At 33.0% G+C, this 22034-nt stretch overlaps 1 protein-coding gene across 1 annotated transcript; it reads left to right on the forward strand.

Annotated features, from left to right (window-relative positions):
- Nucleotides 1-61: 61 nt before the first annotated feature.
- Nucleotides 62-21972, forward strand: LOC133177117 (VWFA and cache domain-containing protein 1-like). The gene is made up of 27 exons (XM_061312212.1): nucleotides 62-531; nucleotides 2458-2520; nucleotides 2893-3041; nucleotides 4826-4932; nucleotides 9121-9259; nucleotides 12677-12821; nucleotides 12977-13121; nucleotides 13222-13305; nucleotides 13452-13589; nucleotides 13730-13830; nucleotides 14674-14806; nucleotides 15044-15193; nucleotides 15471-15594; nucleotides 15691-15796; nucleotides 15945-16023; nucleotides 16224-16456; nucleotides 16560-16747; nucleotides 16953-17063; nucleotides 17157-17279; nucleotides 17427-17517; nucleotides 17639-17803; nucleotides 17925-18011; nucleotides 18170-18285; nucleotides 18484-18600; nucleotides 19271-19416; nucleotides 19510-19737; nucleotides 19923-21972. The coding sequence occupies exons 1-27, from the start codon at nucleotides 205-207 to the stop codon at nucleotides 20312-20314; spliced, it is 3987 nt and encodes a 1328-aa protein (XP_061168196.1). The 5' UTR covers nucleotides 62-204; the 3' UTR covers nucleotides 20315-21972.
- The last annotated feature ends 62 nt before the right edge of the window (nucleotides 21973-22034 follow it).

A 22034-nucleotide genomic window follows, 5' to 3' on the forward strand; every position in this document is an offset into this window, starting at 1 on the left:
AATTTTATGACAGAGAAACCATCGAACCAGCAGTGGAAAAAGTTCCATCTCGGAGTAAACACGTAAAGGATAAAAAAGCTGTGAATGTTTTCTTCTAATCATGGGGGAATCTTAGTGTCCGTCAAATTCAGTAAAATGAATCATGATATTTGGTTGCAAATTTGACGGTGCCTTGCATGTGGAGAGGTCAGCGCATTTTTCAACATGGCGACCCGTAGACCAAAATGTAATCAAAGTCTATTGTGTATATTGATCTATTTGTTTACATTCACGTTTGATGTACAGACGGTGTCCGAGAATGTGAAGTGGTTAAAAAACATAAGTTCTGGAAGGCTGCAATTGAGAAACTTGGGTGAAAAGGAAGATAAAGTATACACTGGGCTAAATGATGATGGGTATTTTCCTGACACAAGGCAGGAGACACCCGATCCCTCAGTTCTTGGGGGCATCAAAATCAAACATGAAGCCCAGAAACTCTCAGCTCGACTCAGGTGGCTCAGTAATGAAGAAATTGGAATTACCAAGATGCAGGTTGGTTTTGAACTGAAGATTTATTCAACAGATTTCTCAATACCTTAGCCTAATAAGAAATTGTAAGGGCTGGGATAATGCACATCACTTTCTTCTGAATCGATATGCTGCACAATATGCATATCATGATTGGATTTGCATTACAATATTTTCAATTAATTTATTTCTTCACTAATAAGAAAAATTTCATATTGGCCATGCATTTGTTTAAACAAAACTATTAAAAAAGGTAGTGATAATCATGATGTATATCAGAAGTTAAAGAATTCTTTATATTTGATTTGAAATACACTCAAGATTATAAAACTCGGTAAGTTGGAAATTCGTATGTTTTGGGAAGGGATATTTCTTCGATGTACCAATATGGGTATTGTCCTCTATCAGAATTGAGATTGTCAGTATTTTGATATAACATCCGAACCCTAGACGTTATTTATACAAAATAGTGAAGATACCCTTATTACTGAAATATGTAAAAAAATTGTTGAAACATATTTGTTGTCTTTTAGCATGTTTAGTCACACAATAAATTATTTTTATTCTATTTTTTTCATCAATATGATTATTTGTTTCTATTTGTATAACCTAAGAGACACATCTTTCAGGGAAATCAAGAGTTAGTGACTAATATGGGGATCAATTATCAAAGGTGTTAATTATAATGTTGACGTTACAAATTTTAAGAAATGGAAATTTTAAGAGATAAATTCCTGCAGCAGTCCTTCTCAATGTATTGCAGTGTGCTTCTACCTTGATATAGTTCTTATTGAAAAGTTCAAATGACTATACAGATTCATTTAAACTAAAATGTTTTATTATTATTTTATAGTAAAACACACTTATAGCAAAGTGCCAGGGACATACAGTTTTGTTTTATTATAAACATAATTCGTTATATCCATTTATTTCACAATACATTTTAAATTCTCGGGGAATGAAAATCACTTTGCTCTAAGCATACATTTGCTATAAGTGTGTTTTACTGTATTTCTTATTCCTTTTATTTTGGAGAGGGAGGGGGGTATATATTTTTAAATTTATTATGTTTCAAAAAAGTAGTTCAAATTCTTGGATTGGTTTTATCATACAAATTTTCATAAGTATACTTTAAATATGAAATATAATCTTACTGCAATAAAATGGCTGTAAGGTCATGTAGTAAAATTCACTCAAGTATTCTGAGATTGAGAAACAACCTATTTTGCTGATTATGAAGTGACAGATCTTCACAGTGCCTGCACACAAGGTGTCTTGTAGATAGATGTCATTCAATATTAAGACAAGATTTTTTTGTGTGACTTTGATGTTTTCAATACTGTTCAATATATTATCAAAGTGGGTCCATTTTTGTAGATAAAATTATTGAAATCAATTGTCACACCTAGAGGAATTAAGGTTTTGTTGACAAAGAGCTCAAGGTAGCTATAGGCAAATATTGGTTGAGAGTGGATTTAAAATAGTGATAGGATCTGAGTTCTTTATCTTCTGCTTTTCTTGTTCCCATAATTAGATATTGTACTATTACTGTGAGCATTTAGTCTCTGTATAGAGAGTCAGGTCTCATACTTAGTTAAAGAATATTTAATGTACCAGACTACCAGTATTTATTTTTTTTTCCATTATACAGGATAATTTTAAACTGATGATTTATTTAGAAAAAAATGTTTATATTAATTGTATCTCATAATCTCCCTTGAAAAAGTATGTTTTAAATATCAGCAGTTTTTAAGTCTCATACCAGTCATATCCTCACATATATATGTGTACGATGTCACCTTTACATTTGAATATTCCATTTGATAGATAATGATGAATGCAGGGTGCCTCAATATCTATCATTTAACTATCATTCATGTGTTCAATCTTTTTCTGACAAACTCATTCTTTATATGTTTGAAGTCTTTTTTTTTTCTTTTTAACTTTCAGGCAATCTATGACTCTTTACCTTATGAAAAGAAAGAACAGGATCCCAAAAGTACATTGCACAAAGTGAGTTCATGAACATTTTCTAGAACTGAATAAAAATAACAATAAAGGTTAAAAACAGGTTGGGGCTGATGGGATCTAATATTATTTGATTTTAGTGATAAATTTACCTTTATTTCTAGTTGAAGTTCAGAACCCTATTTTATATTCACCAGAAAATTAAATGTACAGGTGTTTTATTTATCTTTCATAGATAAAAACTTGCTTGAGCATAATTATTGTTTAATTTTTAAAGGTTTTTTTCTGTCATTTGTTTTAGCAGTTCAACATACAGTGCTCAGCAAACTTGACCAGAACTCTGAAACTGAATACATGGTTAAATTTTACATAAGAAAATAAAAATCCTTTTGTGACAAATTTATGAATCTTTTGTAGATTGCCAGACGTTTGAAGAAGAGGTTTAAAAATTACATCCAAGTTCTTCACACCAATAAAATCACTGTTCAGAATATGTACAAATTCCATGTTAGAAACCCAATGACAAGTAACATAAGCTGCTGCATGATTCCATCCACTGAATTTGTGTAAGTTCATTTTATCATTAATGCATCATTAAGTCATTATGTTATTATTTGAAATCTCTCTTCATTTTTAGATCTTTAAAACTTTCTTGTAAATTTCTAATATAAATTTTTAGAATTCTAATATATCAGTTTTCAGAATGTTCAGAATGTAATCTGATAAGCCATATGGCTTAAGGAATAAATAAACAAACAGGAGAAAAAAGCAATTAGGTTTTTCTGACTGATTGACTGTTTTGTTTATATTGCACTTTCTTATTAGTATCGAATGTTTTAATAAGACTAATTTTAGAGAAGTGAAAGTTAATTCAGGTGATTGAAAGAATGTAGTAGCTTTTTCACAGCTTTCCTGTTCATATCCGTACTAAAATGTGTTTTGTACCTTTTCTATGTATGTAAAAGTGGGTAACGATTAGAAGTTGTAAACTACCCACCATGTTATTTTTTCATTATATAGAAGACTATCCATTTTTAAGGACATTTAGGTAGATCAAACACTATCTACAGCCGGTGTTGGACAAAAAATCCAATACCGCAATATTGGTTCTCCCCTGGCCAAGTAAACAATTACCTGGCTGGCTCCTTTGTAGTGCTGCAAGTAACTCCTTTGATAATCAGGGCTGAGGAGTGGGTCAGGCTAACTAGCCAAGAATTACCTGAGTGCTGTGAAAAATAAGATTTAAATCCAAGATCTTTCATGATAGGAGCTCTCATTCTCTAGTTTAGCAAAAGTGTTTGTATGGAAATGACATTGATATTTTAATGTGTATCAAAAAAGAGAGAGGAAGAGAAAAAATCATAGGGCAAAATGGACTTATTGCACTGAAAAAAAAGAACCAAATTACAGTTTGGAGATATTTTCTATAGATGAGATGAAAGCTGCCTTAATAGTCTTGATTTGAATAAATCTATCAATAATTTGGAAAGGAAAAGTGATTGTAGCTTTGATTTTATACCTTTGATTAAATCCCTGCAATTTAGCTTCGGGGAGAAAATGGTAGAAAGATATTCCATCAATATTCAAATTACCATAAACTGTGTGTTCAAACAAGAAGGCATGGCTTTTGAAGAGATAGAAACTACACCATTTTTGACAAGTTTTGCCTTAGATTTGGCCTGCAGGTTGAATTGATAATGCTTTGTATTCTAATGTAGGTGAATAAATAAATTCTAATGAGCATATTACCTGTGATTATATACATTTACACTGGCCTGCTCTGGGAATCAAGCAGTAATAATTGATTCATAAAAATACATTTAGATTTTACAAAGAGTTTTGAAGGGAATGGAAGTTTTGTAAGGAAATGGAAGTAGAATGCCTTTAGAAAAAAAAATACATTTATCTGTATGTCTCTATAGTCCATAGCTACCCAATCCTTCATAAAAATTCACATTTTCTGACATAGATTATACTGCATTAGATTTGTGCATTGTCTTATAAAGTTTAGTAGGACATATTTCTGTCCTGAAGATATGAGGAAGGACTGGAAAATGTTGCTGTAAAAAAAGATGATGTAGAGTGGTATTAAGTAGTTTTAATAGTCTGATTATAACACTTGATAAGGGTACAAAACATCTTTATTTAGGGACCAAAGTCAATTTGCTTACTGCATATATGGTATAATTAAGATGGGGGGAAAAAAACTGATAGGATAATAGATACAATGGAGTTTGGATTTTTGGTCTCATTTCCTTAATAAAACATTTACAAACAATAAACTTGTGACATATTTCAGTTAGATAAGAAGATAGTAGTAGTTCATATTTGAGTTTTTTTGTATTTTCAGGGAAGATAACCAGTATGGGTGCAGGATCTCTAAGAGAACCAGCTGTGATCTGTACCCCGACAATGTCAGAGAGAATGCGTTTAACCCTGGCCGAATGTTAACGGAAGGTAGGCTTGTTAAGATAGACTTAATTGAAAGGACACTTTTAAGTTAGTGCAGGATGACTATGCTGCTTGTACATACATACTAATTTAAAAATTATGTCACATAAGTAAACCTCCATTTAGCATGTGTGATAAAATCTAGCTATTTATGGGGCTTGGTCCACTTTCTGTAGGAATTGGCATTGTAAATTTACACTATCATTGGAATGTCACTTTACTTTCAGTATCAGAATTTATAAGCTGCTCTGATTTATATGTGGAGGACAAGGATATTGCCTCTGTAATCTTAAAAAAAAAATACAACTGAAAATGACTAGGTTAGTAGGTAGTTCAGATTATATGCATAACCATACATCCAAATCCCTAGAAGTCAACTTTTTTCACACAGAGAAAGAGATTGTGTTATTTGGAGAAAAAAAAGGACGGCTGGTCATAAATCAAACTATTCACCAACTGTTTATGTTGGTATAAATTCATAAAGAACTCGATTGAAAATTACATTATTTTCAGATTTGACTCATCATGAATCCATTTGGTTTTAACTGCACTTAAGATAAAAAGATAATTTTACAGAACCAAACTAGGCCTTTGCAGTTCTTTTCTCATTTTTGGCAGTTACAAGTATATATTGAAAATGTCCTTTGAAGTAGTTAAGTTGTGTCAGAATTTGTGTAAAGTGACCTTCTGAATCAAATTAAGCTCTGAAATGTAGGGCCATTTCACTTAGAATTTCTGTGTTAATAAAGTCCTGTTTTGATTTTGGAGGATTACTATGTATCTAATGAACTACAAGCAGCAAATGCTATTCATTGTGAGACACGAGATAAAAAAGGAAACACAAATTTTTTCCTTAGTAATTCCTTTGACACTAGTATCTGCAGATCTTATTGCATAGGAACTAGTGAAGGCTTCCACTGAGCTTTTGAAAGTTAAAGAGTATCATTTACACACTGTGGATCATTTCAATAAAAGAAAATCTGTTTGATCATTTCAGATGTCTGTCTTGACAAAGTAGTTTGTGAAATATTACACAACTGTCTATCCATCATTCTGTCATTCTCTAGAGGGCCTCAATTTGCTAAGAAAAGAAACACTTCTTTACTGAAAAAACACTCAGATTTTGTATGCATTGAGAAACATGAAATCAATTAATTTTTCAAAGGAAAAGCAAAGAATCAGGAGTGAATTTTTGTAAAAATCAAATTTCCAGCTTTGAAAAATTTTCAAGTATAAAAATTTTAATTTGAATTTTCTTTTATGTCCTTTGCATATTGGTTAGGCACTGTCCATATAGTGTAATTAGTGTATGTAAATCCTCATGAAATAAATTCATCACATTAACAGTGTTTGAAGCTCACCGGACGGAGGACTGACTGCAAAGTTGTCAGCCCTGCCAAAGATCTACTTTAGCATTTTTAGATCATTTTTAGCAATTATGTAAGTGAGACCAAGTTACCCTGACTTTGATCTCGAATATATACACTGAAGAATTCTGCCACTTGGTTTGTTACACTTTGCTTCCAAAACTATTAGTTGATATTTGAGAGATTTATCAAATATGAATTTTAATTATCAGAAATTTTAACACATCCAGTCGGGCTTTGATACCTGCAAATTTGTTCACTCGCTGCCAAATTTGTGCATCTCGGGTGGTCGGGTGCACTGTTATTTCAAACATTAGTGAATCACATAAAGTATATTCATTCATTGACTTTTTTTTAAATATGAATACTGGTAGAAAAAAAAAATATTTTGAAAGTTTTGTCCTTGCCAAAAAAAAAATAAAATTTTGAGAGTTTTGTCATTGCGTAATGTGTATGTAGATTTACTCTTAATTTGGGTCTACCTTCAAAGGTTACAGTGAGTTTTCCCCAGAATGCACAAACATCCCCTGCTACTTCAGATAGGGGCCTGTATTCATTGCCTGCCTAGCAATGGGCAGTCATGGTGGTATGCTGTGCAAAACAGGCCAGGCAGAAATGAAAAGCCAACAGCCCAATCCAGATTTATGGATATTTTCCATTTATGATGAGACATTTTTCATGCTTTGGTTCTGTTTGACTGGGAATGTTTTACCTATGACAAAAGGAGAGAGAGTGTGATATATAGGATGTACAATGTCCAGAATCTATATATTTTAGTCATCTTTATGCATGATCATAAAGGAAATGATATGCTGTTGTTCAGTTTTCTGTGGTATATATACATGTAGATAAAATAAAATTACTAGAAATCTCCCTCTTTCTCTGATCTAAAACTGTATTTTGATGGTATCTAGTTTATTACCATATCCACATTTCATCAAAAACAATTTCGGTCTATGTGTGGTGTCAGATTCACTTTATAGTGTTGCACATGTGGAGAAAAACAGCTGTTTCTCCTGAGCAAAGGTAATGTTCACAGGTACTTCAAAAAAGTTGTATTAATGCATTCAAGATGTCAAACAAGCCCAAATCTCAAAGGATTCCTTCATTCAACAAATACTGACTTTTTTCATGTGGTTTAGGTACATGAGTTATAATTTGATAAACCACTTGTTTTTGAATCCTTATTCATTTCCTATCCTTGCATGATCTATGCAAAAAAAGACTGTTGTCCAATCTTACACATTTCAGCATTTTTTTTTTTTTTTAGTTTTATGTCTTGTACATATGGTAGTATGTATTATTAGCCTGAAATTATATTTTTTTAAACCCTGAAGAAAGTGTGATGAGCCAAAGCACACAGATGATAACTTTTTATGTGAACCATTTTGCAAAAGGTCACAAGGTGAAAAAATACATGGCACATTAAAATAGAACTACTTTAGATCTAGGAAAATGAGCTGATATATGTTGCTTAGCTATGATTTCTTTTAGCACAGGCATATGAAATGCTGGGAGATGGGTTGTGTTTTAAAGCAAATTGCCTGTTATTAAATCCACAAGGTTCTGCATGGCTAGCTGAGTGGATCTCATAAAACGGCAAGCATTATCCCAGCTTCTTAAGGCTTTGGGGGAGCTTTTGTAGATCAGCGAAATGACTTTACCAGTCTTGTGATACTTGGCTATTATACCTGCAATTGGAGTATTCTCACATCTGTGCAAAATTAACATTTTCCCCCTATACTTTGTAGGATTCCTAGATAAAAATGTTAAGTTTGTCCAGATTTTTTTATCACCTAAGAAAAAAAATTATTACCATCCCAAGTTAAGGAGTTGTATATCAAATGTAGTAATAAAAACATTGTCAGAAGAAAGGAGAAAAAAATGTGTAAAACTGAGAAATTTGACACTTATAGTTCAAACAAGTTAGGTGTTACACTAGATTTTTAGCAATACCTTTTTTTTGAAAATGGATTTAGACATTGGGGATAACTTTGTGTGTAACAAACATAATTTTTCTGGCATTTTAAATAAGTAAAAATTAAATGAAAATTCCCCCCTGGTCAGCAATGACGAATACTGGTGTACCAAACATGTCCAGATGGCCTTTTAAACTTTCAGTTTGAATGGACGTCTTAAAACCCAATGTTATTATTCCATGAAAAATGTAAATGAAAGGTTTCTCATTCATGATCCTAGCTAGATGAGTTCTACATTCATACAAGGCTGATAAATGAAGGCCGATAAAATTCATAATAAAAAAAGAAAAGTATGAATAAGTCGTCATTTTATCAGGAATGATAAAAGATCATTGTAGACCACCTTTAAGGTTCTCCAGCAGAAATTGAAAGACACAAAACTCTACCCTACAAATAGAGGGAAAGTTAATCGGCAAATTCAATGCTGTCCTGTCCAATAAAAAAAAACATGAAAATATTTTTTATTTATGCACAATCAAATCATTGTATTTTCATTTAATTAATTAAAGAATGTATTATTATGCTTGAAAGCCAATTTTATTTCCGTTCACTTTCATTTCTAAGAGGGTAATGTGTAATCCACTTCAAGTATGATCAGACCAATAGCATATTCCAAAAAGATACTTCAGAGTACAATATTAATGATAAGTTTTCATATATAAGAAGATAGGAATATATGGTAATTTTTGCTATGAAAGATGCATAAAAAAATAGATTGCATATTTTCTTGTATTATAACTAATTTATTTCAGTTCTTTAAAACCTATTTCAATGCAATGACAAACTGTATTTTTTCATCTTAAAGCAGAAATGACAGAATTTTTAAAACTTCTCTTCTTTTTTTGCAGTATGGAAGGACAACAAGAAACTGTTCCCTGGATTGAAATGGCAGTATTTCATATCTGTAGATGGTCTCCATACAGAATACCCAGCCAATGCTTTCTCTTGGTTCAACAATTGTCCCAAGGCTCATGATATCAGACACAGGTAAAAATAAAGCTTATATCCCCCATTGGGCCCAATAAGTCAGATCAAAATTATATGTTGCAAAACTCAGTGGTTTAAGGTGTATGTAATGACAGAGGAAAAAATGTAGAAAAACGTGCAGCCTGCATAAGCAATAGAATTTCTACCGAGCATGCTCAGTCAGAAAAGTGTTCAGAGTAACAATGCGGCATGAAATTGCTTCTAGGTAACCGAGGAAAACAGTGGTTGTGGGTTTGACAGTTTATTTCTGAGTTAGGAAATGTAGCAGACATTTTATATACAAGATATTTACTGCCTAGCTTTTACTTGTAAAACATAGTCTGGTTTCCAGGCACATTAGCAGTGTTTTTGAAGGCAGTGGTGGTGTGTACAGATGAAGAAACAACAACTTAAATCGACATTTAATGGCAAAATTTACGTCTTTGAAATAACCTTTTAAGTTGACCTGTTGTGCAGATGTTATGTAACCGTCTAAAAAACTGCTAATCAAAGCACCCCGAGTTTTGTGTGCATTTGCCTGATCTTCAAAACGACATCTATTTTCATTGTAACGTAAACAAGAAACAATTTGGTTTATTCAATGTATATCCCTGTATCCCTTTGACTCGCTTATTTCAAAGTGGAAAATGTTTATTGATCTAGTTTGAAGTTGATATAGGTTTTGTGTATCTGAATGAAGGGGGCAATGTACATACTCCAATAAAAGAGTAATTAAACATCAAAGCTCCGTCTTGTAAACCCACAGCATTTAAGCGGCAGTGTTCCGGCATAATAGGGATTTTAAATATTCTCTTTGATGTCTGTTCAAACCTGTTAATTTGAATCATTTTTTTCAGCATATCTATAACAATTGGCAATATTGGCAAATAGGAAATTATTTTTCCTTTTTAATTATGCAGGAAAAGATAGTGCAGCAAAACTATTGTAGAGAAATTTGTATTGAATGTTCAGTGTATTGAGTTATAGACCCTAACAAAGCAGTATGTAAAAAGGGGACACACTAAATGAGACATTTTAATATACTTGTCTGATCATTCTGCAGTCAGCTATTAATTACGGAAGCTGCAGTGTAAATGTCATTGATGTTTTGGACCAAATCCTTTCAAATATCCCCTTTGTCCTCCCCTTTTATCCAAAACCATTTGATCCACCAATATGATGTATTATTTAGGCCAACTTTAAAATAATGTTTGGCTGAATTTTCAAAAATCTATTTTCTGGTATGCATAAAAAATTGTTTCCTAGAGGTAAAAAAAAGAGCTGAGTTGGGCCAATTTTAGCCAGTTGGTTGGGAGAGGGCAACCAAACAATTTTTTATAGATGGCCTTATATCAAATCTCTTTGAAATCATCAACATCTTGGTCTTGGAACTACAACTCATTACAAATGTTTACCGGTATATGATATCAACATATTAACATGAGCAGTGTATTAGCCATTTTAATTTCTAGACAGGTTAACCAAGTATAAAACAATTCTCAGGGCAGAGAGGCAAAAGATCTTTAGGGATCATCAGCTGAAAGACGTCTGATTACCAATCATAAAACCCAGCCAATATAAGTATTCCAAACTATCAAAGAGCAGCACTTGACATGGTGCTGAGCTGATTGTATCAGAAAGTGGCCTGTTAACAGCATGATGATGTTTAACTTTGGCACCAGGGGGGTTAAGACTTCACAAGCCAAAACTCTCTTCATCCTAGCTCTTTACTTGATGAGTTCTAGAGAAATCAGCCAGGAAATTCTCCTCTGGTGTCTGTATTCATAAATTATACATTCATGATTTTTTTTCATCAATACATACAGTACAGGGATGCATTAACTGGTTCCCTTTGATTGTCAGAATTTTTTGTCCTGCGCTAATGGGTCACAGCTGATGGTCACCAATAGCTTGCATAGCTGAATTGCTAAACAGTTCAAAGAAAAAGAGGTTCCAGTTATTTGATTTTTTTAAAAAGCTTTATTGCTTTCAAGTGAAATATATTTAATAAGTTGTGGAGTTTTCAATGCTCTGGCATTTTTTTATTGCCAGTGGTTGTCAGAGAAAACTTTACTTTGTAAATCATGTTCTTTTGTGATTCAAAATTTGCATGACAAAAAAGAAATTATTGCATGCAAGAGTGAAATTTGGGCTGTATCTCATGAAATCTAAAGACTGATATTTTGGGATGTGAGTAAATTAAGCAGAGTTGATGAAGCAAGAATCTCAGTAAAGTACTTTATATCCAAACATCATTTACGCAACTTGTGAAATGTGTACCAGGCATTTGCATGCAAGTTGGTAATTACGATCATAATTTGTAACCTTGCATTAGGGACATGGAAGAGAAATTAATAAATTGAGCTTGGTGAAACAAGGCCTGGATTAATTAAATATACTGGATTCAAACAAGGTTCTCATAAATCTAGTACCTGTAGTGTGCATGTTCAATAATTACATCCATAATTCTTAGCTCACTATTTAGAACCTGATATCAAAGTGGAATTTTTCCTTTGATTTCTAGTAATAATCTAGAAGATATAGATTGACAAGGTTGAACCTGAAAACTAAAGAAGAAAAAAACACAGAGAACGGGTCTAGTTTATTGGAAATATAAATCAAGTAGTTATTAAACATTGAGCCTTTGATGTAGAGGAAAGCAAACATGTGTGTCACAAACTTCAAAAAAAAAAGGTTGGTCGATGAAGGCAGACACTAAGTCAGGGCTGCATTTGTGTGTATTATTTGATAATTCTGTTTGATTACTGCATGAAATTAAAGGAGTATTTTTTTTATCTCTCAGCTCTCAGTCAACATTTCAGGGAGTGGACCACTAGGCTTTGATCTTGCCTTTAATAATTCAAATTAACACACTGCAGCTCAACAGTCAAGGAATAAAATTAAGGGTGTGCAAGGCGCATAATGTCACTGTGCAGCTAGATAAACAGATCGAGCAAAGATATTGTATTAGAGAAGACTAATGGATTTGACTATAAAATGGATAAACATACATATATAACAGAATAAATCATAGATAGCCACATACAAACAAAACAAAATATGAATGTGGCTATTCCAGTCTTAATAAAAAAAATGATTATCAAATGTCTTTTCCCCGAAGTTCTGGGGACTTGTTTGGGATCCAGATGTAGAAAATCAGTTTTTTTAGTCATTGGATATATGATATTGGCTAGAAGAAGTAAAAGTATTGTAAAATAAAAATCTTTATTTCTATCTGATTACAAATAGCCACCCATTGCATGTACAAATTTTACCTAAGACCACAGGTATTAGAGGTTGCTTTTAATTTTCATCATTCCTATTCTTGCTATCAAACTACCAATATTAAATCATACTTACATTAATCACATAGTTAGTTAAGTATTATTGTAAATTACAGTGGCTTCACATTGCAGTTTGTTATACTATTAATTTCAGTGATGTGTACCTGTCCACTGTGCAGCCCCAGCCACAACATGTTGTCATAGTGATGGACCATGGCAACTCACTTAGTAGTAACCAGCTAAAAACAGCCAAGGGGATCGCCAAACAGTTTCTGAACTCTCTGTCAGAAAGGGATAGGGTCAGTATAACGGAATTTGGAACTTGATAGGCCTTTTAAGCAACTAATAATTGTCTGTTTTAGTGTGATAGCAATATGATTGATATTAACCATATATATATGGTGTTTTCCTGTCTGTAAGTAATATATTAAGCACTTGTTAATTATCTTTACAGGTGGCTGTATTTGGTTTGGCCTCTCGCCCCTCCTTTCCTCGTGATCCAAGAGATGATTCATGTTTACCAAACTCTCTGGTCCCAGCTACATTTGAAGCTAGTCTCTTCTTCAGCAGCTTTGTGGACAATCTTCGGCAAGAAGATGGTGAGTGAGAAAGGATTCAAAAAGTCATTATTTTTTCTATTTAGGGTAACTTTTGTAATAAACAAAGATTAAATTTGATATTTATTATTATTATTCTCAGCCTCCACCAATCACTCTCTTGGTTTTCAAACTGCCTTTGAGATGATAGAAAACATGGTTAGGAGAAGCAAGGGAGTCAATATAGGTAAATTCACGAAGTAAAGATGTGTTGTTAAGTTCCAAACTCATAACTATTAAATGATAATTCCCTATTATAGAGATGTATTACTTTATGTTGCATGCCAAGTCTTTTGATGAATTATACAGAACTCTGCTTTTCTGATTTGACAGAAAATGCCATGATACTTTACATCAGTCGAGGCCTACTGTCCTCTCTAACAGAAGGACGTGACATTATGGAGACTATTTCAATTCACAATGGCCGCCTGGACCACAGAGTCATCATCAATACATATGCTGTCATAGATGGTATGTGATTATGTAAACAAGTCAATGTTCTATCCTGGAGTATTACCTGTAAATGAAAAAAAATCTAAGTTTTGGTCATCCATACATTGAAAATGATGGAATAGATGCATCGTCATGGTGTTACTTGTACTTTATTTCAGATGGGAAGCATATAATGTTTGAGAAGAGTATTTTACAAGATATTGCTGAACAGAATTTTCACAAGTATGAGGTCCAGTACAAGAGTCCAAAACCTGTCATTGTGAGTACAGTCAAAAATCTTTCATTATTTCTCCTCAACAAAGTCAGGGTGAGCTTATAATGCTACACCCATGGTTTCAATATCCTAAGTTAAAGTTTTTAGAGCAGGTTCATTCCTGAGAGTCTGTGAGCACTTCCTTGACCATACTTGCATGTATGATGCATCTAGGGATGCACAGTACAAGACTAGCTTCAGATGACCTATATTTTCTTGATGAATACCCTTGTTAAAGTTTTTGGAGTAGGTCCATGTCTAAGAATTCATAAGCTGCCCCTAGAACAAACAAGAACTAGGGTTGCACAACCATCAGACATGATTGTCATTTTGCTTCTGATCTAATGTATGTTTTCTTAGGAAGTGGCAAGGTCCTTTCCCAATAAAATATGTGTCCAATCTTAACAAAACTTGCATGAATTATGCACCCAGAAATACATACTTTTAAACTGCATTGCTTAAGATTCTTCAATTGATGTGTATTTTTAGCTGTTTAATGAAAAGCCTGTAATGATTAATTTCCATATGTTTTGTACTTATTATTTATTTGGTATGAGACTTAGCCTTACTTTTAGTTAACATTTGTCAAGGTGGGTTTATGTTTTAATTGCCCAGTCAAAACCTTCTACATTTTCTTTTATTTCAGCAATTCTCAAAATTAAGATGATCATAAAAATTATTAAAATTAAATGATTTACGAGACATTGATTAAGATATCTTTACTGCTTTAAATGGAGTTATGCATGTGACTTCTTATATAAGTAATTGAAAAGATATATCTTACGAACATTCTGAGGAAGTGTTAAAAGTTTTCAATTCATTTACAATTAATGCCTGTATTTGTTGTAGGCTGGAATGATGGTCACCATTAATTCTACAAAAGATTTGAGTGTGTCAGTGGGCAAGTTCTACCTCCCCCTTAACAAAACAGCCCCTGAAGCCTCAGTCTTCTCTCTACCCTACATGGACATGGCAGATCAGAGTAAGACAATTTTCTATAAAAAAAATCATTTGCACAGTTTTATTTTATGCATTATAAATACTCATGAAATTACATTAGACACATGTACTGATCAAATTAAGGCACAAGAAGTAATGTCATTAGATATAATTCCATTAAAAAAATTTTTTTACCAGTGCTATTAACCTTGAGAATTCACTGTCAGCAGTGTAGAAGTTGATGAAAAACCCATTCATATATATCTCTGGTCTTTTGCAGCCTTAACAATGAGCATTAGTCAGCCCTGTTTCCATGGCAAAGAGCTGATAGGAATTATGGGAATTGACCTACATATGGAGGATGTAGTTCAAGATGTGACATACTACAATCAGGATATCAACTCCTATGTCTTCCTCATCAATACTGACGGTATGCTTATTGTAAAGGGAGATAACTTTCTGTTTTATAAACATTGAATGCAGACCATTTTTTCCCTCAATTTCTCTTTTTTTTTCTTTAAAATAAAAAGAATGTTAGGAATTAAAAGAGCTGTGTTCCTCTTCCACACAGAAATATATTATAATATTAAATTTTAACATCATACAAGTTTCAATTATGATTCAATGGATATTAGATATCATTACTTTTGTTTGAATTTATGTATTTAGAATTCTGATGGAGTGATACATATTCTTAAATTTTGCAGGTTATACAATCATGCATCCTTCATTTAATCGACCCATGAAAACACGGATTCAGCCCATGCATACTGACATTTGGCATTTTGAAAATAAAGATGGATTTGCCAGAATAAGAAGTGACATGCTAAAGTAAGAGAAATTCTTAGATTTTAACTCTCACTGAGTGATATTTTGATGTCTTTGCTGTTTTTCAGAATGATATATATTTTGATTTTGTGGTTGTAGTTTACCAGAAGGAGAAAGGGTGATGCAAACCAAGAGAGTAAATACCAACTCCACAGATGACAACTCGTCTAAATCAGACTTCACTGCCAAGTACATCTGGAAGAGGGTAAATCATCATTTACAAATTACTCATTTACCAGCACATTATAAGATTATAAGATTTCAGCTTTAAAATCCTTGATTTAGAAATATTGAAATTGTTCAGGCCTTTTTTATTGTTGCCTATCATACTTTGATTTGTTGACTTGTTTCAGATTGAAAACACAACTTTCATTGTGGTACTGAAAGTTTTGACCGAGACGGGAGTCACCCAGACATTGGAACAACTACATGGTCAGTTGAATTAGTTAGATACAACTTGTGAAAATTAGTTGTGTTTTTATCTTTTTGAAATACTTCTTGATAAAATGTGCTTGCATTCTATGATATGTGGATTCTGAAAGCAGAAAAATGCCAAAGAAATCATTGTTTTTGTTTAAATAAACCCAAAGAAATTCAAAAGAACTAAAGATAACTTTTCTTTCTACTTTCAGTCTCAAATGATCCCCATCTGGTGTATCATCGATTAGACTTAGTTCAACCGATTGACATGTGTCTTCATCGCCATCTACCAGCAACAACTGACACCAGCACAGTATTTCTGTCTGCCAAGAGCTTTCTTGATCCTTTTGAACATCTCAGTAATTTAGAGACAAAGCGTATGGTGCAGAATTATGTGGCCTATCTTAAAGATGATACCCGCTTAATCACCAATCCAGGCTTAAAGGTACAAATATATACATTGAATAAGTTTTGATTTTAATGTTTTGTTTTCAAATAGTATGTAAATATCTACATGTATTAAGAAATTGCTTTCTTTGTATTTTCAGATGGAGGTTAAAAATGATGTTGCTGCCACTGGTCGAATAAACACTGAATGGTTGCGCCGGTATCATCACCGCCTGACCCACCAAGAGGATTCTATTGTACGTCGCTATGTTGCCACACCTAGTGGGGTGTTTAGAACCTTCCCAGGGGCAGTGATTGATAAAACCAGTGATCCAACCAAAACTGACTGGTAAATTGTCGTGAAAAGTTATTTAACAAGGAGAACTGATAAATCTCTGTGAATGAAATGCATAAAAGATTCAGTGACACTTCTTGAATCTATTTGTATAAGTTTAATTTATTCAGTTACTTTTTTACATTATCATTTCTCTCTTCCAATATATTTCATGGTTAGTAAAATTGCATAGTTTACACTTAATTTGTTTCGTTGGTAGGTACCAGAGGGCAGAAGAATTCCCAGGTCATGTGACTCTGACTCCACCCTACTTGGATACACTAGGAGCTGGATACATAACTACAATTAGTCACACCATCTTTGAGGGAAAGTAAGTACATGTTTGAGTATGATCTTTTTGTTCATCTCTTTTATCATTTACAGTGGGAGATATTTTATAATGTTTGATTTATTTCTTTATCAGGCCTGCATCTCTCCACAGTCCTAAGGATAGGGTGGTGGCTGCCATGGGGATGGACTTGACCCTGGGTTTCCTCCACAAACTCCTGTCTGAGGTCATTCCCACCTGTACACACAAAAACATCAGGTTAGCTATTGCACAAACTTAATTGTTGTCAGAGAATATATATATAGTACGTTTCTTATTTATCTCAAACATAATTACAATGATATGGGCTTAAGTGAAAATTATTTGATGACAACAATAATCTGATATAAAATACTCTTGTTCTAGATGTTTTATCATGGATGACAAAGGTTATCTAGTGGCTCATCCCAAATTGATTGAACCTAATAGTAAAGTGGTTCAGCACATCACTCACAAGGTAATTGTTTTACTCAAGAATTCACATTTCTTTAAATAGGAAGAAGAATATCTCTTTCTGTTATGAAATGGCTTTAATTAACGTTGACATGAATTTTGAACGAATGATTATCCATCCACAGGAACAATTGGTAGCCAATGATATTCTGAATCATAAACACTTTGTGAAGAAGACTCTGTGTAACAGTTACAATGACAGGACGATCCAGCGTTTCTACAAATTTAACACCAGTCTGGAGGGGGTTCTCACTAACCTGGTCCACGGGGAGCACTGCGCTAGATACCAGGTAAGTTACAGTATATCTCTTTAAAATTAAATCATATAAGCTATCAAGGAAGAAAGGTAGGGAAAATGGTTGAGATCAGCCTTTGAATATGTTTTCTTTACTATGAATGTTTTATTAATAGATCACACACATTCCTGGGACCAATGCTTTCCTTGGGATTGTGAACCACACCTGTAATACAGACACAGCCTTCTGTCCATGTAGCACAGTAAGAAAAGATAACATTTTTTAAATGTTAAAAATTAAATATTTGAACACATTAATAACATTCAGTCTGAGGTTACTTTATACTTCAACAAATCAAAATGGAAGAAATAAGACAGAATTTTAAAATGGTTCTGATTCCATTGGAATATGATTTTACAGGTGGACCGTCTCTGTCTGAATTGTAACCAGATGGAACAGATAGTGTGTGAATGTCCTTGTGAGTGCCCACTGGACATGAACTTTTGTACTGGAGAGCTTTTACAGGAAGACGACAGGTAGGGAATGGTTACTTTGTATTCATTATAAAAATTTGAATCAAGGGTAAGAACATTTAAAAAAGACTTTATTTAAAGTAAAAAAAGCAAATGATTTGATTCGATTTTCAAAAATCAAAATTGGTATGTATAGTAAATGTTGCGTTATTAGAATAAAGTTGTACATATGGTCATTACAGATTGACAATATTTTTTCAGGAATCCATCATGTGCCCACCAAGTAGAAAAAGAATCTCAGATACATTTGAATTTCCCACCTTTTAAAGATGTTCACCAGTGCCATGAACCAAAGTGTAATCTGCTCACAACTAAATTGTAAGAAATCTTCATTTACATTACTCAATGGCTACCAAAAATTTAAATAAATATTAAGAACCCTCTCTACACTGCACACTGAAGAGTTCTGATTCTTTGGGTTTTTTTTTATGCAGTAAGAGTAATCTGCCCATAAATCTCAAATAAAAGAAATTGAAATCTACAGTGTTTTACACAATTTGTAATCAATTCAAGCATTCTTTATATTTTTATAGACCAAGATTAATTGACCCTTTATTTGCATGTATTTACTTCACAGAAGTAAACAAGAATGATTTATCTTCATCAATACTTCATTTTTCTGGGGGTAAAAGCCAGATACCCTATGTTATAATAGATAAGCTCAATATTTCGATCTTTCTCAGTGTCCCTAAAACATTTTGCTATAGTGTATAGCTTGTCCTTAAACATGATTAAAAATATAGCAGAGAAGAGAAAAATTACAAGAAACTTACATTGAACTACATGTTGTTTTGTTTGCTATGTTGATTACATGTATTAGAACTACATGTTATTTTGTTTGTTATGTTGATCATTAGAACTACACGTTATTTTGTTTGTTTTGTTGATTATTAGAACTACATGTTATTTTGGTTTGCTATGTTGATTATTAGAACTACATGATATTTTGTTTGCTATGTTGATTATTAGATGCTTTGTTGTCTAACAGGGATTGCATCAGTGCCATTGGATGTGCCTGGTGTGAGCGACAGAAGCACGGACTGGCCACTGTAAAGTGGCCATACTGCGCTGACCAGAGGCACTGCTTTGGTGGGGTAGAGGAAGCTGTCTCACCCTACGGGGACGAAATCAGAGGTATGAAGAATACATTTGGAAAACACAGCAAACATTATATTTCAGAAAAAAAATTAAAATTTGAATAAAATCTTTTAATAAATTTTTATACAGCCATGGCCAACCAAGATAAACCTATACCGATGAAGAGCACTCCTGTAGGACCAGTGGCTGGGGGAATTATGGGATGTTTCCTGGTTCTAGCCCTGGGTGTGTACTGCTACCGACATCATATTCATCGTAATTCTCACCAGTATATCAGCAACTTGCCAGAAAACCAGAACCGTATGTCTCATTTTTATGAAGAAGAGCCGCACGAGCCGGCTGATGATATTGCTACAGGTCAGTGAGAACAACCATTGATTTTGAATTGAAAAATTTTAAATTTACAATTCCCCATGATTTTTTAATCAGTCTCGTACAAAACAAAGAATTTTTTTTTTAATATTAATTTTGATAAAATGAAGTAAAAAGGTTGTGTATAAACATTATTTTAAATACTTAAGCCCAAATCTTTATTTTTTCAGGTCACACTAACTTTGTGTTAGCTACATTTGATAATCCTGCAAGTATTTCACCTTATCGCGTAAACACCTCATATCGACGCCCAGCAGGAGGGGACAGTGATCACGGCTACAGCACGATGACCCCCCACGAGGACAGTGAACATGCTAGTCTGCCGTGTCTAGAACCTTTAATAAAAGAGAGATACAAACCAGGATCTCTCAGTGTTGTTAAAAATACCCCAGGGAAAATCCCTCCTCCACCCAGTCATTATAGGAGGAGTAGGAGCCCCACCCCTCCTAAGTACTATCAACCCATACCTGAACAGACAGTCATCCCCCCTCAGACTACCATCATTGAACATCCTCATAATGTCATAACCAATGTTCAGGTCCATATGGTGGACACACACTAAACATGTGCATTTTGTATAGATCTGTGACAAGACAGGAAAAATCTGTCATTAGTGAGTTTGATTAGTAGAAAAGGAAAGGTGGTGAAGTGCACTAAACAATTCCCGAACTCTGATTTCTCAAGGATTATAGAAGGAAAACTTGGTGCATGCAGAGCCTCACAGAGTTATTTTTCTGCCGGTGCAGGAATCTTTTGTTTGATGCAGATTTTTCAGACGTAGTTTGTTGACTATGTTGTTGTGATATGTATAAAAATCTAAGAATTAGAATGTACAAACTTCATCTAATTGGTGCCACAGAAAGAAAACAAATGCACACCACAGAGAAATAGGAAACTTCATTTCTCAAGAAAAGATTTCATGCTGATCTTTGTGAACCTCAGGATTTTAATAGGAAAACATTTCAAAACTCCAGGGCAATGTGAAAATTTTGGATTGAAGATGTGACTTCATGTAAATTTACGTACTGGCCAGTGTTGCTAGAATGATTTATTCAGGGATTGTGTGCTGATGTATAGATATAGTGGGTGCTGCTGTTTCATTCAAAGTGCTTTATGTGTGTTGATTGTGACTTGTGTAGATATCAAATTTTTATACATTCATGTGTAATTGATGCTATGATAGTTGTCTGTTTACATATTTCAGATGCTGGTATTTTTATTTTTATTTTAAAATGCCTTTTCAGATTTTTATTATTTGTAATATTAAATGGGCAGTTTTTGCACCTGGATTTTATATTTTTAGCTGTAAATAAGAGGTTGTAATAGGAAAATGATTATGTAGGTATTTGTGAAATAGAATTAAATGTCACCTTATTTGTATATGAAATAAGCTACTAGATATTTTATTTAATGAAAGCTTAATTACGTACATGTATATTATTAGTTTACAAGGTTGTCAAATCGTTTTAAAACGACCCATATCAGAAATGGACTTGAAGCCATAAGAATCAATATTTATATCTTATGCAGTAAATATTTCTCTTTTTTCAATATTGCATAAGGTTGTTAAAGTTTTGTAATACAACCCATTTAAGAAATGGACTCAAAACCATGAAAACCATTGTTTAATTAATGTTGTAAATGTATAACTTTATGCAAAATTGAATTACAAATATGATGAACCAGCAATAAACTGGGTGAAGCAGCAAAATCTTGGTACAAACCAGATGTCTTGACATTTTATTTATTGTCTGTGATGTTTGAGAGAGAGAGGGAGAGAGAGAGAGGGAGAAAATGTTTTGATTCATTTGTTGGCATTAATTGTAACCATGTTAATGATCATGTGCTTTTTTCAAGATGAAGTATTATATTTTCTGATTGTTGCATTATCTCCCTTTATAGCAAAATTTCTAAAGACATGTTTATTTTGTCTTACCTGATAAATATGATCTTCATTAATAGTTTTAGCTTTGGATTTTTAGAAACGTTTTTTGAATGATAATGTATTAAATTTTAATATGATTTACTGTAAGAACCCATTCTTTATTTAAAGAAATGAGAAAAAAATCATGATATACATATATGTACAGTTTCTCATATTTCTCTCTAATATTTGTACAAATATGTTCAACTTTTGTACATAGTATCTCCACTCAGTGCAGTTTTGTGCATTGAATACATGAACAAATGAAAACTTTGTAATAAAAAAAGAAAACCTTACATATGTATTTTTCTATTGATATTCAAAATCTATTGGTTACCATGTTTTGAAAAAAAATTTG

The sequence above is a fragment of the Saccostrea echinata genome, unplaced genomic scaffold, assembly GCF_033153115.1.
Source record: "Saccostrea echinata isolate AGI-Se365-2 ecotype Australia unplaced genomic scaffold, CSIRO_AGI_Sech_v1 ptg000086l, whole genome shotgun sequence".
Taxonomy (NCBI): Eukaryota; Metazoa; Mollusca; class Bivalvia; order Ostreida; family Ostreidae; genus Saccostrea; species Saccostrea echinata.

Excerpts from the sequence above, each read along its gene's own strand:
- LOC133177117 (XM_061312212.1), top strand. The coding sequence starts at position 205 with ATGGCGACCCGTAGACCAAAATGTAATCAAAGTCTATTGTGTATATTG. Across the intron at positions 13,306-13,451 it reads AAGCAAGGGAGTCAATATAG|AAAATGCCATGATACTTTAC; the intron begins GTAAATTCACGA and ends CTGATTTGACAG. Across the intron at positions 15,797-15,944 it reads CCAAGTACATCTGGAAGAGG|ATTGAAAACACAACTTTCAT; the intron begins GTAAATCATCAT and ends GACTTGTTTCAG.